This window comes from Protopterus annectens, chromosome 10.part0 (assembly GCF_019279795.1).
Source record: "Protopterus annectens isolate FY-2018-M chromosome 10.part0, PAN1.0, whole genome shotgun sequence".
Classification (NCBI taxonomy): Eukaryota; Metazoa; Chordata; order Ceratodontiformes; family Protopteridae; genus Protopterus; species Protopterus annectens.
Window position 1 is genome coordinate 952,109,586 of NC_056744.1, and position 17,628 is coordinate 952,127,213.

General features: G+C 36.0%; 1 protein-coding gene across 7 annotated transcripts in view; it reads right to left on the reverse strand.

The window, feature by feature from the left end:
- Nucleotides 1-17,628, reverse strand: part of COL11A1 (collagen type XI alpha 1 chain) — a 625,054-nt gene that overhangs the window by 10,788 nt on the left and 596,638 nt on the right. For all 7 annotated transcript variants that reach the window (XM_044085726.1, XM_044085723.1, XM_044085729.1 and 4 more), the window contains 5 exons: nucleotides 12,908-12,961; nucleotides 12,754-12,789; nucleotides 12,595-12,648; nucleotides 11,355-11,604; nucleotides 7,780-7,892 (listed from right to left, as the gene is read on the reverse strand). In XM_044085726.1, coding sequence (XP_043941661.1) covers nucleotides 7,780-7,892; nucleotides 11,355-11,604; nucleotides 12,595-12,648; nucleotides 12,754-12,789; nucleotides 12,908-12,961 — 507 coding nt within the window. The remainder of the gene's footprint in view (nucleotides 1-7,779; nucleotides 7,893-11,354; nucleotides 11,605-12,594; nucleotides 12,649-12,753; nucleotides 12,790-12,907; nucleotides 12,962-17,628) is intronic.

Below are 17,628 nucleotides of genomic sequence, written 5' to 3' on the forward strand. Positions count from 1 at the left end.
TATAGCAGCTATTCTGAGCAAAAGTATGTCCTCATATCACAGGCAGCTTCAAGGTTACCTTTCAAATCAGGCATTTCTATGTCTTTCATAGTCAGTTAAGTGCTCTGACCAATCAAGGAAGAAGACATTCAAAAATCAGTAAACTAACAGGTAGACAAGTGTAGGGATAAACTGAGCAAATAGCCAGATCTCAGAGAAATGCCTCAAACAAAGCATGACCAAAAGAATATTTCACTCTAAAAGAAAATACAAGCAGTATTTATTTCAGTGGAAACCTTCTGTACTCAAGCAATAACCCATGACTGAGTGTGGGTAAAGCCGGCATTACCCATATCCAGTCGTGGGTTATTGCTGTTATACACTGACATTATTTAAGGAAGCAATTGCTTACCTTTCTTAAATAATGTCTTTGTATAACAGCAGATGCATATGGGATTTACATTCTCACACTAGCACAGTAGATCAATGCTGTTCAAGAGAAGCAATGGAAAAAAGAGAGTCTCTATTTCTGTTTTTTTTTTACTTGCCAGTATTAATGGAAGAAACCCTGACAAAGCTCAATATAATAGGGGAAGGGAAACAAAAGTCCAGAAATACTGACAGATTTCACTGACAAAGTTGCTTGAAGGAAAGGTTCTGTGTTAGATTGTATTTTATGAAGGATATGAAGCTTAAACCTCAACTATCTGCCATTATTTAACGACTTCAATCCTCAGTGGCTTGCCAGAAAAGTAAATTTTTTATGAGGAAAAGACCAAAACTATGAGGCTAAAATCTGGGAATTCTGTGAAGATCAGAACAGTTCAGAGATTCGTCAGTCTGTCAGGATTTTAGGATGGACAGCACAGAAATACGAGGAAAATCTGGTACATTTCTGTTTTTTTAGTTTTTGCAGAACATGCCTGATTTTTGGGTCTATATTATATCCTCGAACGCTTAAAAAAGCAAACGCTGATTGATCGAACTTATTTTCACGAAACTGCAAAATATCGAAGCAGCAGAAACTCAAATTTTTTCCTAGGGAAGGAATTCAATTGTCCGTTTCTGTTGCTTCGGTATTTTCAGTGTTATGGTGGAAAGTTACCGGTCAGATTCAGGTAAGTGTGCGATTGTGTGGATGTGAGTGTTAGGGTGATTTAGGTGAGTTAGGCTTAGGGCTCGGGTTAGGTGTGTGTGCGATTGAGTGGACATGAGGGTTAGGGCAGATTTAAGTGAGTTAGGGTTAGGGAGCAAGTGAGGTGAGTGTGCAATAGTGACGGACCTTAGGGTTAGGGTTTGGGTTAAGGTAAGTGGGTAGTTAGTGGTGTGTGCATAGTCTAGTGTAGGGTTAGGTATCAGATTTTAGGTGTATGTGTGTAGATTTCCATTTGTCTGGTGTGCTTGTGTTGTGTGTATATGTTTTGGATCAGCAATTTTTTCCCTGGGAAAAAAATCGCTGATCTGACAGTTCGAGATTGTAAGCTTTCGCTTAAATTAGGTCGATCAATCAGCGTTCGCTTTTTAAGCATTCGATGATATAATATAGACCCTGATTTTTCTTGTATTTTACTCTGTCCTCCGTACATATGGCAATAAAAAAGTCTGGTAGCTGAATGATACTTCAGCGTCCAGTCTCTTTTCTATTGCTATATGCTCGATTCACAACAGCATGCTGGTCGGCCTGTGCAATCAGCATGCATGTTTTTAAAAGGCAATGAGCCATTATTGTATAATGTATACCTATGGCATTGTTTTCATACACATAAGCCTTCCTTCAGAGTTCCTCACAAAAGAAAGCCTACATGTAATCTGTGTTTCCTGGTAGGAAATAACACACCAGGAACAAACCTGCTATCACAATCATACTTGTCCTACTCTCACAAACAGATACTGTCAAGCTTCCACCTGTGGGGGCTTATTCCACATCAGATTACCTTATTTTTATTTTTACTAATGACCTAGGTAGCATCACCATACTCAGTGACTGTGAAACCTCTATGCATCACTGTCAGATATGTTGATGGACTGCAGTACTGCAGGGAATGCTTATTTAATACAGTATACAAAGTATACCTTAATATAGGTAGGTGGTTTTACCATGCTGTGCCATGCTTTGCTGTGCTTCACGACTTCACAGCACAGCACGCTGTACCTTTCTGTGAAATCGTGAAGCATAAAGGAGTGCAGTGGCTGTTTGCCTGTGGATAACACTGGAGATGAATTGTGCACAGCTCTTATTACGCCAACATGTACTAATCACTCATCTGCACAATTCAAAAAGAGTATGGCTGCTTATTAAGGACTGAGATCTATGCCTACGAATTGTGGTCCTGAGCATCAAAGTACTAAATCTAGTAAGCAGAGGGCTCATATGCTTCAGTGCAGTATATTTGTGAATGTCAAGGCTCTATTGTTTTGGTTATATTTTCATCTTCTGTGCACAGTACCACTTATAAAAACAAATGTAATGAGCCAAATACTGCTGAATGTGTCTAACGCTAGTGAAAGTTCTAACTTTTCACTGTTAATACTTTTAAAGAACTATATATGATTTGGTATGATTTGCTACAGAATATCATATCAGTGAAAGAAATAGAATTTAACAAATGATGTATATGAATAATGATCATTTGTTTAAAGAAGCATATTTCCAGAAGCCATTTCATAAAATTAAGATTTGCGTTAAGGTTTAGCGTAAATTATTTAAGCTGTTTATCAGTGAAGTGCAGATATTACCAAAATTTGACTTATATGACTTATTTATTACTGAGGTAAAGAAACTACCCATTTTTCTTCTAAGAATAATTTATAACGGGCACGTCTGGTCATAAATAAACTTTCAGCTACCATATACTCATCTATGACACTGTTTAAATAAAAAGAATAATACAGCATTGCCACTCATAGTTTTGTCTTCTCCCGCGTAAATACGCTGGCATTGCACAAAGCTTTCCTTTCTATTTTTTTAATATATTACCTACTGTTTACCACTGGCCAGGCACTCAGTCTGAAATGATATGATGCAGCAACAATGAAGAGGTCATTATTGAATTTTCAAGGGAATTTATCCATGCATAATTATATGGGTTTTTTTAACAATAGCTTTTTAAACCATAAAACACTTTCAAAAACCTATTATTGTCTTCACTGCTGTTTTTTAGCCTTGACTTGCTGCACTGAAAAAGAAACGAAGGCCCATTTTCTTGAAATTCTATTCATTTTTGTACACTTAATATAAACAAATGATGACATTTAAACAGAATTTAATAGGGCAAACATTCTTTCTTTTTTCTGAACTAGTTCATTAAATAGGTGAAATAGTTCAGTATTGCAGTTTTCTGCCTCATTGCTTATTATAATAAGAAATCTGTCAGAGTTTAATCATATGATACTGTAAATTCAATCACTGCAGCCATAAATCAAACTCTGGCCTCTAATTAGTGCAGTTAAATGTACTGCACAGTTATTAATTGTGCACTTAAAAGATCGGAAATGAAGAAACATATTTTTGTTACTTAAAGGATAATGTAATTTTGCATCATTTAACTGACTAATGCATTGCAATGACTTTATTTATAGACATGAATCTGGCTGCTGAATGAAAAGTACATTTTTATTTTCAAGATCATAGAATATGAGGATTAGAAACTTTCAAATTGTAGTGGGGAAGCTACTGTCAATTTCAGAAGGCTAAAACTAATCTTTGTAAGAGTTTCTTTCAATAGAAAATTACCATCATTTTTGAGGATATTGGTTAAGCTGTCTTTCAACAAAAGAGTTTATTGTAAACTCATTATCTGGTGGCAGTATGCTATAAAAATATATATTTATTTAACAAAATAAGTTCAATAAAATTAAATATGCAAAGTGTTTCAAGAAAACCAAGTAACAGCTAAGGTAAAAAAGAGTCTGCATTGGATTTCAGACTTCCGTGACTTAATGAAAAAAAAGTTTAATCTCTATGTCATTATGCAGATTATTATAAAAATGTCAGACATAAACATCAAGAAAGGGAGTCGGAAAAATCATTGCCACCTGTGCTAACTGCCCTGTGCAGGATGGAGAAGTACAACAGAGAGAGTCTCTGTTTGAGACACACAGAGGAACACCTCATTAGTGATACATTACCATGTGTCTAAATTGAAAAACTGTGCTTTCAGAGCTGATCATGACAGTGTTCTCCCTAGAAGCCATGCATCATGGTAGTGTAGAAGCCCCCTACATGCAAATAACATGTATGCAGTTTCAGACTGTTAAAAGGTGCAAACCGCTCAGTTTGTTTCTTCTGCCAGTATTTCCTTGATTAATTTATTTATGTATTTATGTATTTATTTATTTATTTTTGGTGCAATTCTCAGCATGCTTTCTTTTGCATTATTTCATCACATGTGTAAACAAAAATCACTGGGCCTAGCATACGACTGTAATTAAAATAATGATAACTTAATAAGATGAAAATAAATGGATACGTTTGAATGTTATCAACGTTTCTTCTTCCCATTTAAGTTTAATGAAACATGTTAGTAATGTATAATGCTGTGAATCAACAAAGTCACTCTCATGATAAGTGAGGACTAAATAAATATATCATTATATATGCATGTGAATGAGGCAAACTTGCATAGCTTAGAACTGGAGGAATCAATCTATAAAATGACACTTTCTCTAAATAATGACAGATTTATTCCATCTGTTAGCTGTATTAACATCCATGTTAGTTTCAGTTTTATTGAAATATCATCCTATTGCAATGATAATAGAACATAAAACAATATATAAATCTGTGGGAACACATTAATTTGTCATATCTTGATTTGACAAAGTTAAAGTGTCGTATATCTTTAATAATTGAAGACTTGAAGTATTGACACTTCATTGTGCGAGTTGTGCATTTGTTGGCAACTGCTTTTACAGCTGTCTTAGATGTTGGCCTTTGTTTGGAAAGGGACAAGGGAGATTTTCCTAATTTTTTTCACGAGTCTGGGTAACTTCACAGGTAGTATATGTGGAGACTGGTTGAGCAGATACAGTGCACACACAGTGGTTTCAGGGTGTTCCTCCCAACAAAAATATATATTTTAAGCTTCTGTGATACTTCTAAAGATAATTATTTGTGGTTATGACATTTTGCATTTTTTTTAAGTTTAATTTGCAATGTTTTGCATCTCAGTATAGTAGAACTCAATGTTTTATTAAAAATCCAAACATGGTTCTTTTTGCATGATCTATAACAACGGTGAATTCCATGAATCACTGATTGACCTTCTGTAAAAAAAAAAATCTGGTATCTCAATCAAAATATGGTCCTGCTTCTGTAACATTTACATGTTACCCCAAATGAGGGCCAAACAGTAGTTTTTTTCCAAATCACAACTTTAAATGTGCAACAGCCAAGCATGTCCCTCTTCATCTTCTAAAGTGCTTTCTCATAAAGTATGAAACATAAGATAGGAGTGAGGTTGTTAGATTTAGTTGTGGTATAGTTATGCATTTGATTGGAGGCCAGTGCATTGTTGTTTTTTTCATCTCAGTTACCTAGAACATGACATATTAACTATTATGACTCTCCAACTGGATTAAAGAAGGAAATTTAGAATTTAGGCATATACTTACACTGTGTAGTCTCTGCCATTTACATTTATTTAATCTTTTATCCTAAATCTGATACATTTGGCTAACACACAAAATTATTTTAAATACATCTTAAACTGGCCTGTTAAGTAATGTACATCCTGTATAGTATTTCCTACTTCTTATTTGATACCTGAAGTGCAGCAAAACATTATTTAACTCCTAAACTCATGAAGAGTTTTAGTGCTAATAATAGCTGTCCACAATGGTACTGCTTGCATGCTGGCACTGGAGATATGTGGTAGTTTTGCATTAATGAACAATGCATGAGCGAAAAGACTCAGTCAGTTGGTATATATATTTTGGGTATGAAGATGTAAAGGGAACAAAGAATTCTCACTAGAGGAGAGGATGAAAAAGTGAAGCTAATCAGTGATTGAGTACATGATTAATCCAAAGCTGGGAACTGCCTAGCTGGGGAAAATATACTGACCACCAACAGGGTGGCCAAGTCAGGGGGCAAAAAGCCAAATCATTATTAATATAAAGTGACACCTGAGGCTACATATCACTATTGGAAAATGAGAGTGGGTTAATGATTGCCACTCTTTACTTCTGGTGTGTGCACGGGCAGACTGCATGTCTGAGTAATTCAAGGATGTGTGACAACCTTTGCTGGCAGGGGTTTGTGTGATAAATCTGTCATATTCTACCATGTAACCAGGTATACAAAATGCACACACCTACGTATATTTAAGGATCCTTTAGGTAAAGTACATATACCCCAGCTGAAGGTGACAGCTAGACCAACCCTCCTGCAGGACTCTCCTAGGTGCAGCACCAGCTTCGGCCATATTGGAGTAAGTCTTAGGGGGGCAGAAAAGTTGCTGGACTCAGAGATGGATATGGAGCACTAAGCAGAAGGCTGTAAGATGACACAGGGGAACAAAAGGTACTAAAAAATCAATCAAATCAATTGTATGCCATGTTTATTTTTAATTTTTGTTAAACTGTGGAGCAGACCTTGATTTTTATATTGTGGAAGAGTTGGTGGTACAGATGTTTAACAATTGGTCCCAGAGAGCCAGGTGGCCCAGAACAAGAGCTTTTACCTGTAATGCAGGCACATTAGGACTGAGTAGTAGAGTAGTAGCACAGGTATCAAAAGATCAGTCTGTGGGAGGGTAGAAGGTAACACTGTGAACGTGATGACCACAGCTTCTTTCCTCAGAGGAGACAAAGATTTCTGCATGTCTGGTGGCTCCTTCATAAAGGCCGAGAACTGGTGGCAGGCTGGTAGTGAAAATGTGCAGTGAGGACAGATAGCACCAGTGAAATACTTTCCTATAAGACTCCAACCACCATGATGCCATTACAAAGTAGCACTGCATTAGGCAGAACAGATGACAAAGCATAAAAAAGCATTATATTCCATTGTGATTTTCTCTAAAAATTCAAACATAGTTTACAGTTCTGCAAGTGAAATAGAATAAGGTGATGTAAAATGGATACACTTCAGAGGACTGATACTAGCATAAGACTCAGAACATATGTGTGTGTTTATGTGTGTGTGTGTGTGTGTGTGTGTGTGTGTGTGTGTGTGTGTGTGTGTGTGTGTGCGCATGTATGCTCTCTTAACACACTGTTCTTGATATTTACAATGTTACTATAGCTGATTGCAACATGCAAACGTAATGCAAATTGCTCACATTTGCAAAAATAAGGCTGTATTTCAAAATTGTCTGACATATATCCCCTTCACTGATCATTAGCTTTTAAATCAACTCCCTTGTGAAAACAGACAGACTGATTTGTGTATACGTAAAATCCAGACATGTTAACCCATTATCTATAGCATATAGTTTTTATCTTAAAAATTACATGCGGTTTTACTAAACATGTATACAGTAGATTTTCTGGTGTCATACATCTAATTCATAATTTGTTATTCTGACGCAGCTTATATGAAAATATTGTACACTTGTCTGCATCCAAGCATTTTATTTTTTTGAAAGTAGAAATTGTATTATTGCTACATTTGTTCTTCATAGTGTAGAAAGGGATATTGCCATGGATGCATATAAATAAAGTACATCAATCGCACAGTTTAGTAAAAGAAAAAGTATTTATCTTTGTGTGTATGTACATAAAACTCAAATACTCAGAAGAACTGTGCCAAGAAAAAGTACAGAAAATAATTTTACAGGAAAAGCTAAGACAACTACCTACCTCCACAGACTTCCTGTCTGGATAGATACAGGTCTCACCACCTGCAGTGAAGTTGCAGTATACCTTGAAAGAGTCTCCAGTACATCCCTGGTTAGGATCTATCCAATATTCACCTGCAACGTTGAAATAAAGAGAAAGCATCTTTAAATACTGGGCCATGCAGCATGCACTTCCCAATTATCTTATTACTTAAATGTCGTTATTACTTTATATACCTACTGACTATAATTAAGATGAAACTGCTCCATTGTGATCTACAAATGAATTTCAAATACAGCTTTTTTATGCTTTCTTACTTCATGTTAAATCACACTAAAATGCCATGGCATTTGACAAGGGAACAATTTGCAGATACATAGAAAAATGGATCTACAATACAAAAACTTAAAACAGAAGAAAGATTAATGAGATTTTGATGACTTCCTGGAGGTGAGAATGGAGTCATGAACAAGTTTAGTAATAAACGGAGTCTGTCTAGCAGAAAGATTTATCACTGTTTGCTACTATAAGGTGAAGGAAATGAGGTAAGCAGAGGACAGGTTAGTTTGGGGGAAAGGGAATGTGAAGCCATGAGGTAGGTGGGGAGGAGAAATAGGGGAACAGGTTGCTATATAAGGCAAGGTTAATGGGAGTGCCATCCTCTTTGTGGAGGTGATTAAAAGGGCTAGCAGTTGGTATTTTGGGGTGTTTTTGTGTTATATTTGGTAGAGTAGTTATAGATTGGTGGTTGTGATGTTGGAATTAATTCTATGTTTTCTTTATAGGTAAGTTGGTGCTAGAGGTGACAGGACATTCCTTTAAACAATGGTCAGCTAAAAAAGTGGAGGTGATTCCTGGAGGTGTAAACTTGGGTTTGGATCCAGTGCAGTGGCAAGTCCACTGGCATGGTCAGTGACATGCCAGTTGATGTCAGCACTGGGGGTAATCTATCAGGGTAAAACCAAAGAGGAAGTTGCTTACATTATTAAAAAAGGACTTGTTAGCATTTGATTTGGTCTGCAACAATCCTCAGGTTGGTATGGAGGTGAGGAGCTAAGTTCAATGCAATGAAGGCTGCTAGGAAATTCTTAATCACATTGAGTCGCTACTGTGAGTGATGCCTTAGGGTTTGATGCCTTTAAGCATTGGGATTTTACAGAGCGGTATATTTGAGTGATGTGGGACTGGATATTTTTAATGTCTTGCTGTCCTTATTTTTGCAGGAGATATTTTAGATGCAGTTTGGTTGGTTTTAAAAGGGGGAGAACAGCCTGGTGGTTGGGAAAAGGGCCAGCACAATAGTGAGGATGGTAGGATCTCTCCCCTCTTCTTTTTGAGTTCAAATTTTACTTCCATTGTTTGTCACGTGAATGGTAGTACACTGCTTGCGGAGTTGGAATTGTGGTTAGTGAGTGGTGGGATGTTGCTGCTGTTTTGATTGGTGAGCAGTCTAACTCACTGCTTATTTTGGTAAAGATGTGTTGACATAAATTAAGAAAATAATATACGATGCGAGTGAGTGTTTCATCATGCTGTCAAAAGTTGGTTGTATTTGATCTGTTTAAGTTGTGATGTGATTTCATGTTTGTTAATAAAGCTGGTTGCAAAGTCATGAAGGTATTATAGGTTTATGTTTTGGGAAGGGGGACTACCAGTGATAAATGGAATTTGCCTAGCAGATAAATTTGACATGAAGCTGTTACTTTAAGGTGAAAAAGATGAGGTAAGCACAAGATAGGTTAATTAGAAAGAAGGGGGGAGTGTGTGTGATCATGATATAGGTAGGGAGGAGGGGTAGGGGGATGAGTTGATATATACAAGACAAGGTTAAAGGCAGGATTATCCCCTTTGGAGCTACTTAGTTGACCTGTCTTCCTAACCCATTCCAGAAATTTATCTTCTGGGTGATGGCTGGGTGGAAGAGGGGCCAGCACCATTGTCTAGGATAGTATGACCCCCCCCCCCTTTTGATTTCGGATGTTACTCCCATTGCATGTCATGTGTTTATGTTGTGATGTGATTTCATGTTTTTTAATAAAGCTGGTTGTAAAGTCATGAAAGCATTATTGTTTTTTGTTATTGGGGGGTGGCTAACAGCAATAAATATTAAATGTACTGTAAGAAAGTTTTATTATATATTAAAATATAAAAGGGGTGGGACAGTCTTTTCTCAAGCAATAAACTACAGGAAAAGCATGGCGGCAAATGAGAATAACTGTGAAATGAGTCTCTAAATCTTGCTTTGATAAAATCTGTTCAGTAAAGTTTAGAACAGCATTTTCTATAAAAAGACAGAGACCGCCACATTTTTCATGTAGGATACTGTTACCCCTCAACAACAGAAAGTAATATCACTTATTCCTTGATGACTGCAGCTCATGGGAAGACATTTCCCATTACACTAGTCTTAGAAGCAGGTTTGTATCAACAAACATCAAACAAAATCTTGTTTGAGAGTTGAAATGCAGCAGCCTGATCGACTGTTAATGAATCATTCTCAGTGTGAAATATTTGTTATAATAAGAAAGTGAAAGTAGCCTTCTATTAGAATGACTGCTTTTATTGAACTGTAACAGCCTAAACTATACAAGAGTTCATCAATTCACATTTTGTGCTGCAGGGCCTGTGGAGCATGATGCCAAGATAGCAGAGGCAGTTGTGACAAATGCCAATGGTGCATGACTTGAAATGCAAGGGAGAGCCAGAGAATCGAGAGGCAAATGACTGGAGGACAATGGCAAAACAAGTGTATGGGAACAGGACATTTAGAAGGAGAGGGACATACAGAACTGCAAAGGAACACTAAGAACTGAAAGTGCAGAGAAAAGGCCAGTGGTAAGTATCAGAACAAAAATATTGAAGTCATTAACAGGTGCGACATTATGGATAGTATTAGTTTGCCACTGGGTTTTGATTTAAAAGACATTAAACCCCTACTTTACTTAGGTAATAAAGACTTTTGTGACATGACATCTTTATTTGTCAGCAGAATGCTTTATGACTGAAACAAAAAATAAAAGCGTGCTGTCACTATGAAAAGACTTTCTGCTTCACTATTTGAGCATGCAATTAAAAAGAAAATTAAATGTACATGCAATTGTACATTATCTGTACTCTAGGGCGAACATGGTCTGCAGGCCCTTTTCTATCTTCCTCTCTCATGAGTTAACTTGCACTGTAATCCCTATGTTGCAAATACTGTACATATTCAACTCCCTATCCCTACAAATAATCCAGGCTACAGCAGACATACATGATAAATAAGTAATTTCACACTCATGTATTGCTGCTTAGGTTCATTGTGAAGTACTGGAAATTATAAGAAAATGTTTTTCTCATTCCGAAAGGCTAGACAAAAATATGATTTTTTTTCTTTTGCTTTCACTGTTTATAAACATTCAAAAAAAGGTATGTGAACCAAAATACAGCTGATTTTATAGAATGATATGAGATGAATGACTTCTTCTTGCATGCCTCTTTGGTGCCTTGCTTTTTTAAATGTATCCACATTCTTTGATAAAAAAATGGAAGGCAATTCCTGACTGACACATCTCAAGCTTTTTACAAAGAAGTAATACATGAAGATCTAAACTTACCATCAGGGAATTCTGGATGGCAGAGCTGTAAGTCTTTACATGTTCGAGCTGGGTTATTTTGTGTGCCCATTGGGTACTTCATATGTTCAATATCTTGCTTCAGATTATTTAAGGAACTGAATATTTCCTCCATGCCATCAGCATAGTCCAGAATATTATCCCCGGCATCAGACATTGTATCAGGAGCTGCTCGCTTTGTCTTTTTTGGATGTCGGATTGGCAAGGGTTGGACAACTTCACCAGGTGGACCCTGAAAAAAGTAAACAGAAAAAAAAGAGTTCCTCATATTGGGTAAAGAATAATTTGCACATTTGCATAAATACTTACTTCCATATATTCTTTTTAATTGTCAAGAAAATGTGAAAATTTCTACAGTGTGTACATACAGTGTAACAATTTTGCAAAACATGAAAAGAAACCTTTACATCATAAGAATAATATCAAAACAAACTGTAACCTACTGAGGCAACAGTGGCAAAAAGAAAACGCTTGGGGAAGAAATAAAACTTTACATCCAATGAAGCAAAATATTTGATATTTTATATTGCCAGTGTTACAAATTAATCAGAAACATGGCTTATATAAAAAATATATCAAACAAGCATTGGCATCCTTTTGATCAACAACTGAGATCTGGACTAATGAAATTAAGGGTTACTAAAAAGGTGAGAAGTTGTCAGCAGGTCAACAGGTTGTTTGAGGACAAAGCAGAGTTTTGTGCTGTCTGTAGAACAGACACTTCGATATTTGGGAGAATTAAATAATGGTAATCAGTACAATGTGTAAAACATTAATAACAAGAAGTATAGACAAGTTCAGCTAAAGACAATGAAGTCAGAAGCTGGTTTTATGATGCACAGGTATGCCATCTGTCTAGACTGCCATCTACCATGACCAGTGTTTGGGCTGTGGACTTGCATCTTGGAAGGCATGGACAGTTTATTGGGAAAGGGAGTAGATGACATTGGCTTGCTCAGCATAGGGGAAGTGAGGGCCTGCCCATCACAGAAATTCTCTTTTCCATTTTCGTGTTATGTTACGATGCAAGCAAGGTCAGTAGCACCTGCATATTCTAATTTATGAACATTTGCTATTTGTTTGACGCAAGACCAGAAATGGCTTTTACTTACTATTGATACACAACTACATTTGGTTGGCATTTATTATATAAATGTAACTGAAATAAAGTGATGAAATTAATATGATAGCATATAATAATGTTCTACTATGTAATACTTACTGGAGGTCCAGGGGGACCTGCAAATCCATCATCACCCTTCTGGCCAGCAGGACCCTAAAATATAAAGTAACAATATGTTTAAAGCATGTATAATGAACAGGTTGATAGTTAAATTTTGTTTCATAAAAGTTAAAAGATGAGCTTGATGTTATAACATACTGTTGACCCTTTAGCTCCCTTTGGACCTTGAGCACCCTGAAAAAAAAAAACAATAAGTGACAGGTTTATTAAACTGGTTAAATGACATATTGCTCTACTAGTTAAAGTGATACATAAAAGTGTAGTGTATGGAAGATTACAAACATTTACTTACAGGCAATCCAGGAGGGCCAGGTGGTCCCAGAGGACCAGCAGGACCAGAAATGCCCTAAGAAAGGAAGACATGGAAAACAATTCTCAGGATTATTGTAACCGAAGCAGTTTTTCTTGAGACCAGCCCATAAATGCATACAAAGCAAAGTTTATATCTATCCATAAACACTACAGTTTGTATGTGAACTGTTGTAAGTTAAATGTATATAATGTTAGTTTCATTAAAAAAGAACAGGCTAAATACTTAAATGGTAAGCATGAGGCCATGTATTTAATAAATCTATGGTTATACTGTACTAGCAACATCATAATTTCAGTTGTATTGTATTACATTTGCAGATATTGCAGTATAATTATTTTAAATTTGAATTGTACCTTAATATAGCTTTGCAATTGTTTTGCCTATAAAACATTCCATGATTATTCTTTTTCCACTGCAGTTTCAGAATGACCTCATTGGCTGCTAAGGGTCAAGACTTTTTAATACTGTTTGTGTTTTGTGTGGGTTACTTGACTTGCATGTCCTTTTCCCTCCTGTGGCTTCATCTGGCCCTGAGACTGCTATCATGCCTCCGGTTCATAGGACAAAACTATATATCTGTTTCTGTGATTTATTGAGCATTGTTTTATCACATTTCTGGGCTGTGTTAATGCATGCATATATAATATTGAAATAGTCTCACCGTCTTTCTCTTACATCCATTCGCAAATGACTTGTATTGCCTTGTTACTTTAATGATTATATTTTGTGGCTACATTGTGTCAATGTCAATACAGGTAGCACACTCACCTTTGGTAAAGAAATGCAGCATAAGATAGGGTGCTGCATTCCTGAGTGTGTCATCCTTTGGATGAGATGTTAAACTAAGATCCCATCTGGCTAAGCTAATGGCAGCTTCAGATGGAAATGAAATAACTTATGGCAACTATTGAAAAGAGTAGGGGGAAGTTCCCTGACCATCATGGGTCTCCCCTGAAAAAAGGCTACTAGCCTAATAGAAAAACAGGTCAAAGAAAGAATAAATAAAAAAGAAACAGGAAAACGTCATTATCTAAAGTGACTACCCTGTTGTGATAGTCTACATACAGTGCAGAATAATAGTTAGGTGCTGGTCAGATATTTTTCAATTTTTTTAACATAAATTCTTGATAAAGTGTTTTTGCATAAAAGCCTTTTTTTTCTCTCTCTCTCTCCCTCCCTATATGTGTATATATTGTTGTGATTTTTTCTGTCATAGGTACACATTTTTTTAACTTCCTTTTGGTATGCACAGTTAATTATACATGACCATTCAAATTTCTCTCAAAAGGTCATTAGTTGATTACCTAGAAATATATCAGGTACATTAATTATACAGTTACTGGCCATCCTCTGCATTGTATTCCTTACATTCTTTAAATAGAGGAAATATATACAAATATACATTCTTTAAACAGAGGACATACATTCTATATACGTATGGAAGAAACTTTTTTTTCCAGACAATACCACTCTAGATTCAATACAGTTGCACAGATCAGCAATTCTTGACAAGTCATAAGAGTTGCATTGGTCATATCTGGAATTTTACTTCTTTATCACAGATCTATGTCTATGAAAAATAGCTGTATGTGATACATCCTATACAGAATGTGCTTTTGCATATGATTAATGCATATTTGCTGTATATCTATATCTATACATATATATATATATATATATATATATATATATATATATATATATATATATATATATGTATATCTGCTTCATTTGCCCTAACTACTGATTGACCGACACCCATTTGCCCGACCCCATTTGACCGAAATTTCATTTGACTGAAAATTCATTTGACCAACAAGTCATTTGACCAACAAGTATTATTGGCAAGTAAATGGGATATGCCCCCTTCCCCACTGTAGTGCGACCCTGGAGTTAGAACATATAGTAGGGGGGGGTCAAAGCCCCCACTTACTTTTGTTTTACTAAGCAATATTAAAGCAAAACTAAACAACATAATATGAAATTAAGTGGGGGCAAAGCCCCCCCAGCCCCATTGTGGGGGGCTGTGCCCCCCATACCCCCCTTACTATATAGTCTAACTCCAGGGTCGCACTACACTGGGGAAGGGGGCATATCCCATTTACTTGCCAATAATACTAGTCAGTCAAATGAAGTGTCAGTCAAATGAATTTTCGGTCAAATTTCGGTCATTTGGTGTTGGGCAAATAGTTGTCAGATAATCGGAAGTTAGTGCAAATGAAGTAGACCCATATATATATATATATATATATATATATATATATATATATATATATATATATATATACGTAATACCTACTATGGATTTCAGTACGCACATTTTTTCAAACATAATAAAGTAGCATCCTTTGCAAATGTAATGAAGATAACAATAAAAACACCAAAAATGAGGAAAAAATTGAATACAATAACCCAATAACAAACCCTTACCCAGAAGTGCTTTTTATCCTACACTTTGACCAAACATGCTCCACAAGTACAAAAATAGTACCTCGAGGAAAAAACAATTGGTAACTTCAACCAGACGAAGAATATGCCTGACTCTGGCTCTCTGTAACAAAATGACCTTAGCAAGCAGTCATTAATGTTGCTCACCTCAATGCACAGGCAAGAGAGAGAGAGAGAGAATGGGAAGTTATACTGCATGGCTCAGTGGTGCAGTGGTAGCATTGTCACCTCACAGCAAGAGGTTCTCTGGTTCCATTCTCAGCGGGAGTGCCTTATTTGTGGAGTCTGCATGTTATCCCTGCATTTGTGTGGGTTTCCTCCAGGTTCTCTGGTTTCCTCCCACATTTCAAAGATATGCATCTGGAGCGTTTCTTCCCAGGCCTCTGCTTAAAATTGGCTTCATTCCAAGTTGGACTTTCCCGGTAAACAAATGTTAAATAAATATTAAAAGAGATTTGTTTATTTTTTTCTTTGTACAGACTAATCCATAATTAAAGATGGGAAACCTTTCTACAAAATGTGCCCTTTGGAGTAGAAAAATATGCAGTATGTTTAATTTAGAGAACTCGTTAACAAAAAAAGATGACAAATGATAATAATCTGAACAGAAAGAGAAAGTAAACCATCAAATGACAAAGTGTGACCTACTATGTTAGTAATCAGGTTTTGAAATACTTTCAAGTGATGAGGAAAAACAGTGAGTAAACTACGACGACTCAGAAAATGATCTCTTCTATTTGTAATCAGACTTTAAAAGCTTAATATAGCTTTGGGTAAACATTGATAGGACTTAAACATATCCCTTGATGAACAGATATTTGTGTGACATGGAAACAAAGCCTGTTACTTTATGTTCTCACAGCTTATCTTATCAATGAGGGGTCAAGGGCACCTTGGTAACCCATTTCATGGCATCGGAAACTGTTACACACTTCAGACAGCTTGCAGATGCTGTCATACCTTTCAACCTCTTAGGTCAAGAAATCTGGATAAAGCAGTACATAAAAGAGGGACAACGGCCCAAAAATAGAGACAATATTGTTCTTTCAGTCTTGACAGAATAACAGGTTTTGTATTAGCATGAATTTTCTGAAGGGTATGAATTCTGAAACTCAAATGTCTGTTATCATTTTCTAACTTCAGTATTTAAAGATTTGCCACTAATTTGCCAGAAAACCACAATTTTCTGAAAAATGGACTAAAATATGAGGCAAAAATGCGCATTCTGTGTACAGTTGAGAGGTATGGATGCTATAGTGTTTTGACATGGTGAGCCTTATAAAGTCACAATATTAGATGATGGACTTCTTTCAAGGCAAAAAGGCCCACAATGTTATTAATATACAAACACTGACTGGCATAAAATGGAGAAATTCGTAAATGACAAACTACATTTTTTAGCCTTTGCTTAGATAGTAGGGTATTCAAGGCACATATGATTATTTTGTAATAAGATACTGATCCCTACATTATGTATACATGTCCTCTTCTAATTCCTATAGAAACAAAGAAGCATAATAGATATGATTATTAATTAATCCAAAATAAATTTTGGCAACTCTGCTTAATCCAGTTTGATAACCCTTCAACTTCCTTGCAGTGAATTTATATCCCTTTACAACCTGCTGCATGCTGTTACACCCTACCTGAAACACTTGTTTATGCAATGAAATCACATAGATACAGATACACCTGCAGAATTAGAGTAGCATCTAGTCCTAAAATATTTAAATTTAAATGCTATCAGCTTTACAACTTCATCAGATGAGGTACAGAGGTTCCTAGCAAAGTAGCAGATAAATAAAAGGTATCCATCCATATGCTAATGTATGTTGAAATCCTTTCACACTCCAGAGATGCTTTACCATTACACAATGTATGCAACAGATGAAGAAATCCAAACCAGCATTTTAAAAATGTTATCCCGGGGTAGTCCAGTACTTGAGGAGCCTTAAATGAGCATGTAGGTCACTCCTAATGGTTATTTAATACTCTATTATGAAGGATTAGAAAGTATTGCTGTGTACAGTGTCCTGACAATTAACAATGTGTTCTTCATTTGATCATACATGCATTAGAGCTATTTTTTCTATTTCACCTCAAAAATAAATTCAGTTGAGTCTTCTTAAATGTTTTCTTCATCCCATTTGAGAGGCAAATCATATGTTCTTTATTACTGTATTATTTACTCTGCCAGATGATGTAGTCACTGGAGACTACGGTGAAATTCATAACCCAGATAATATTTTAAC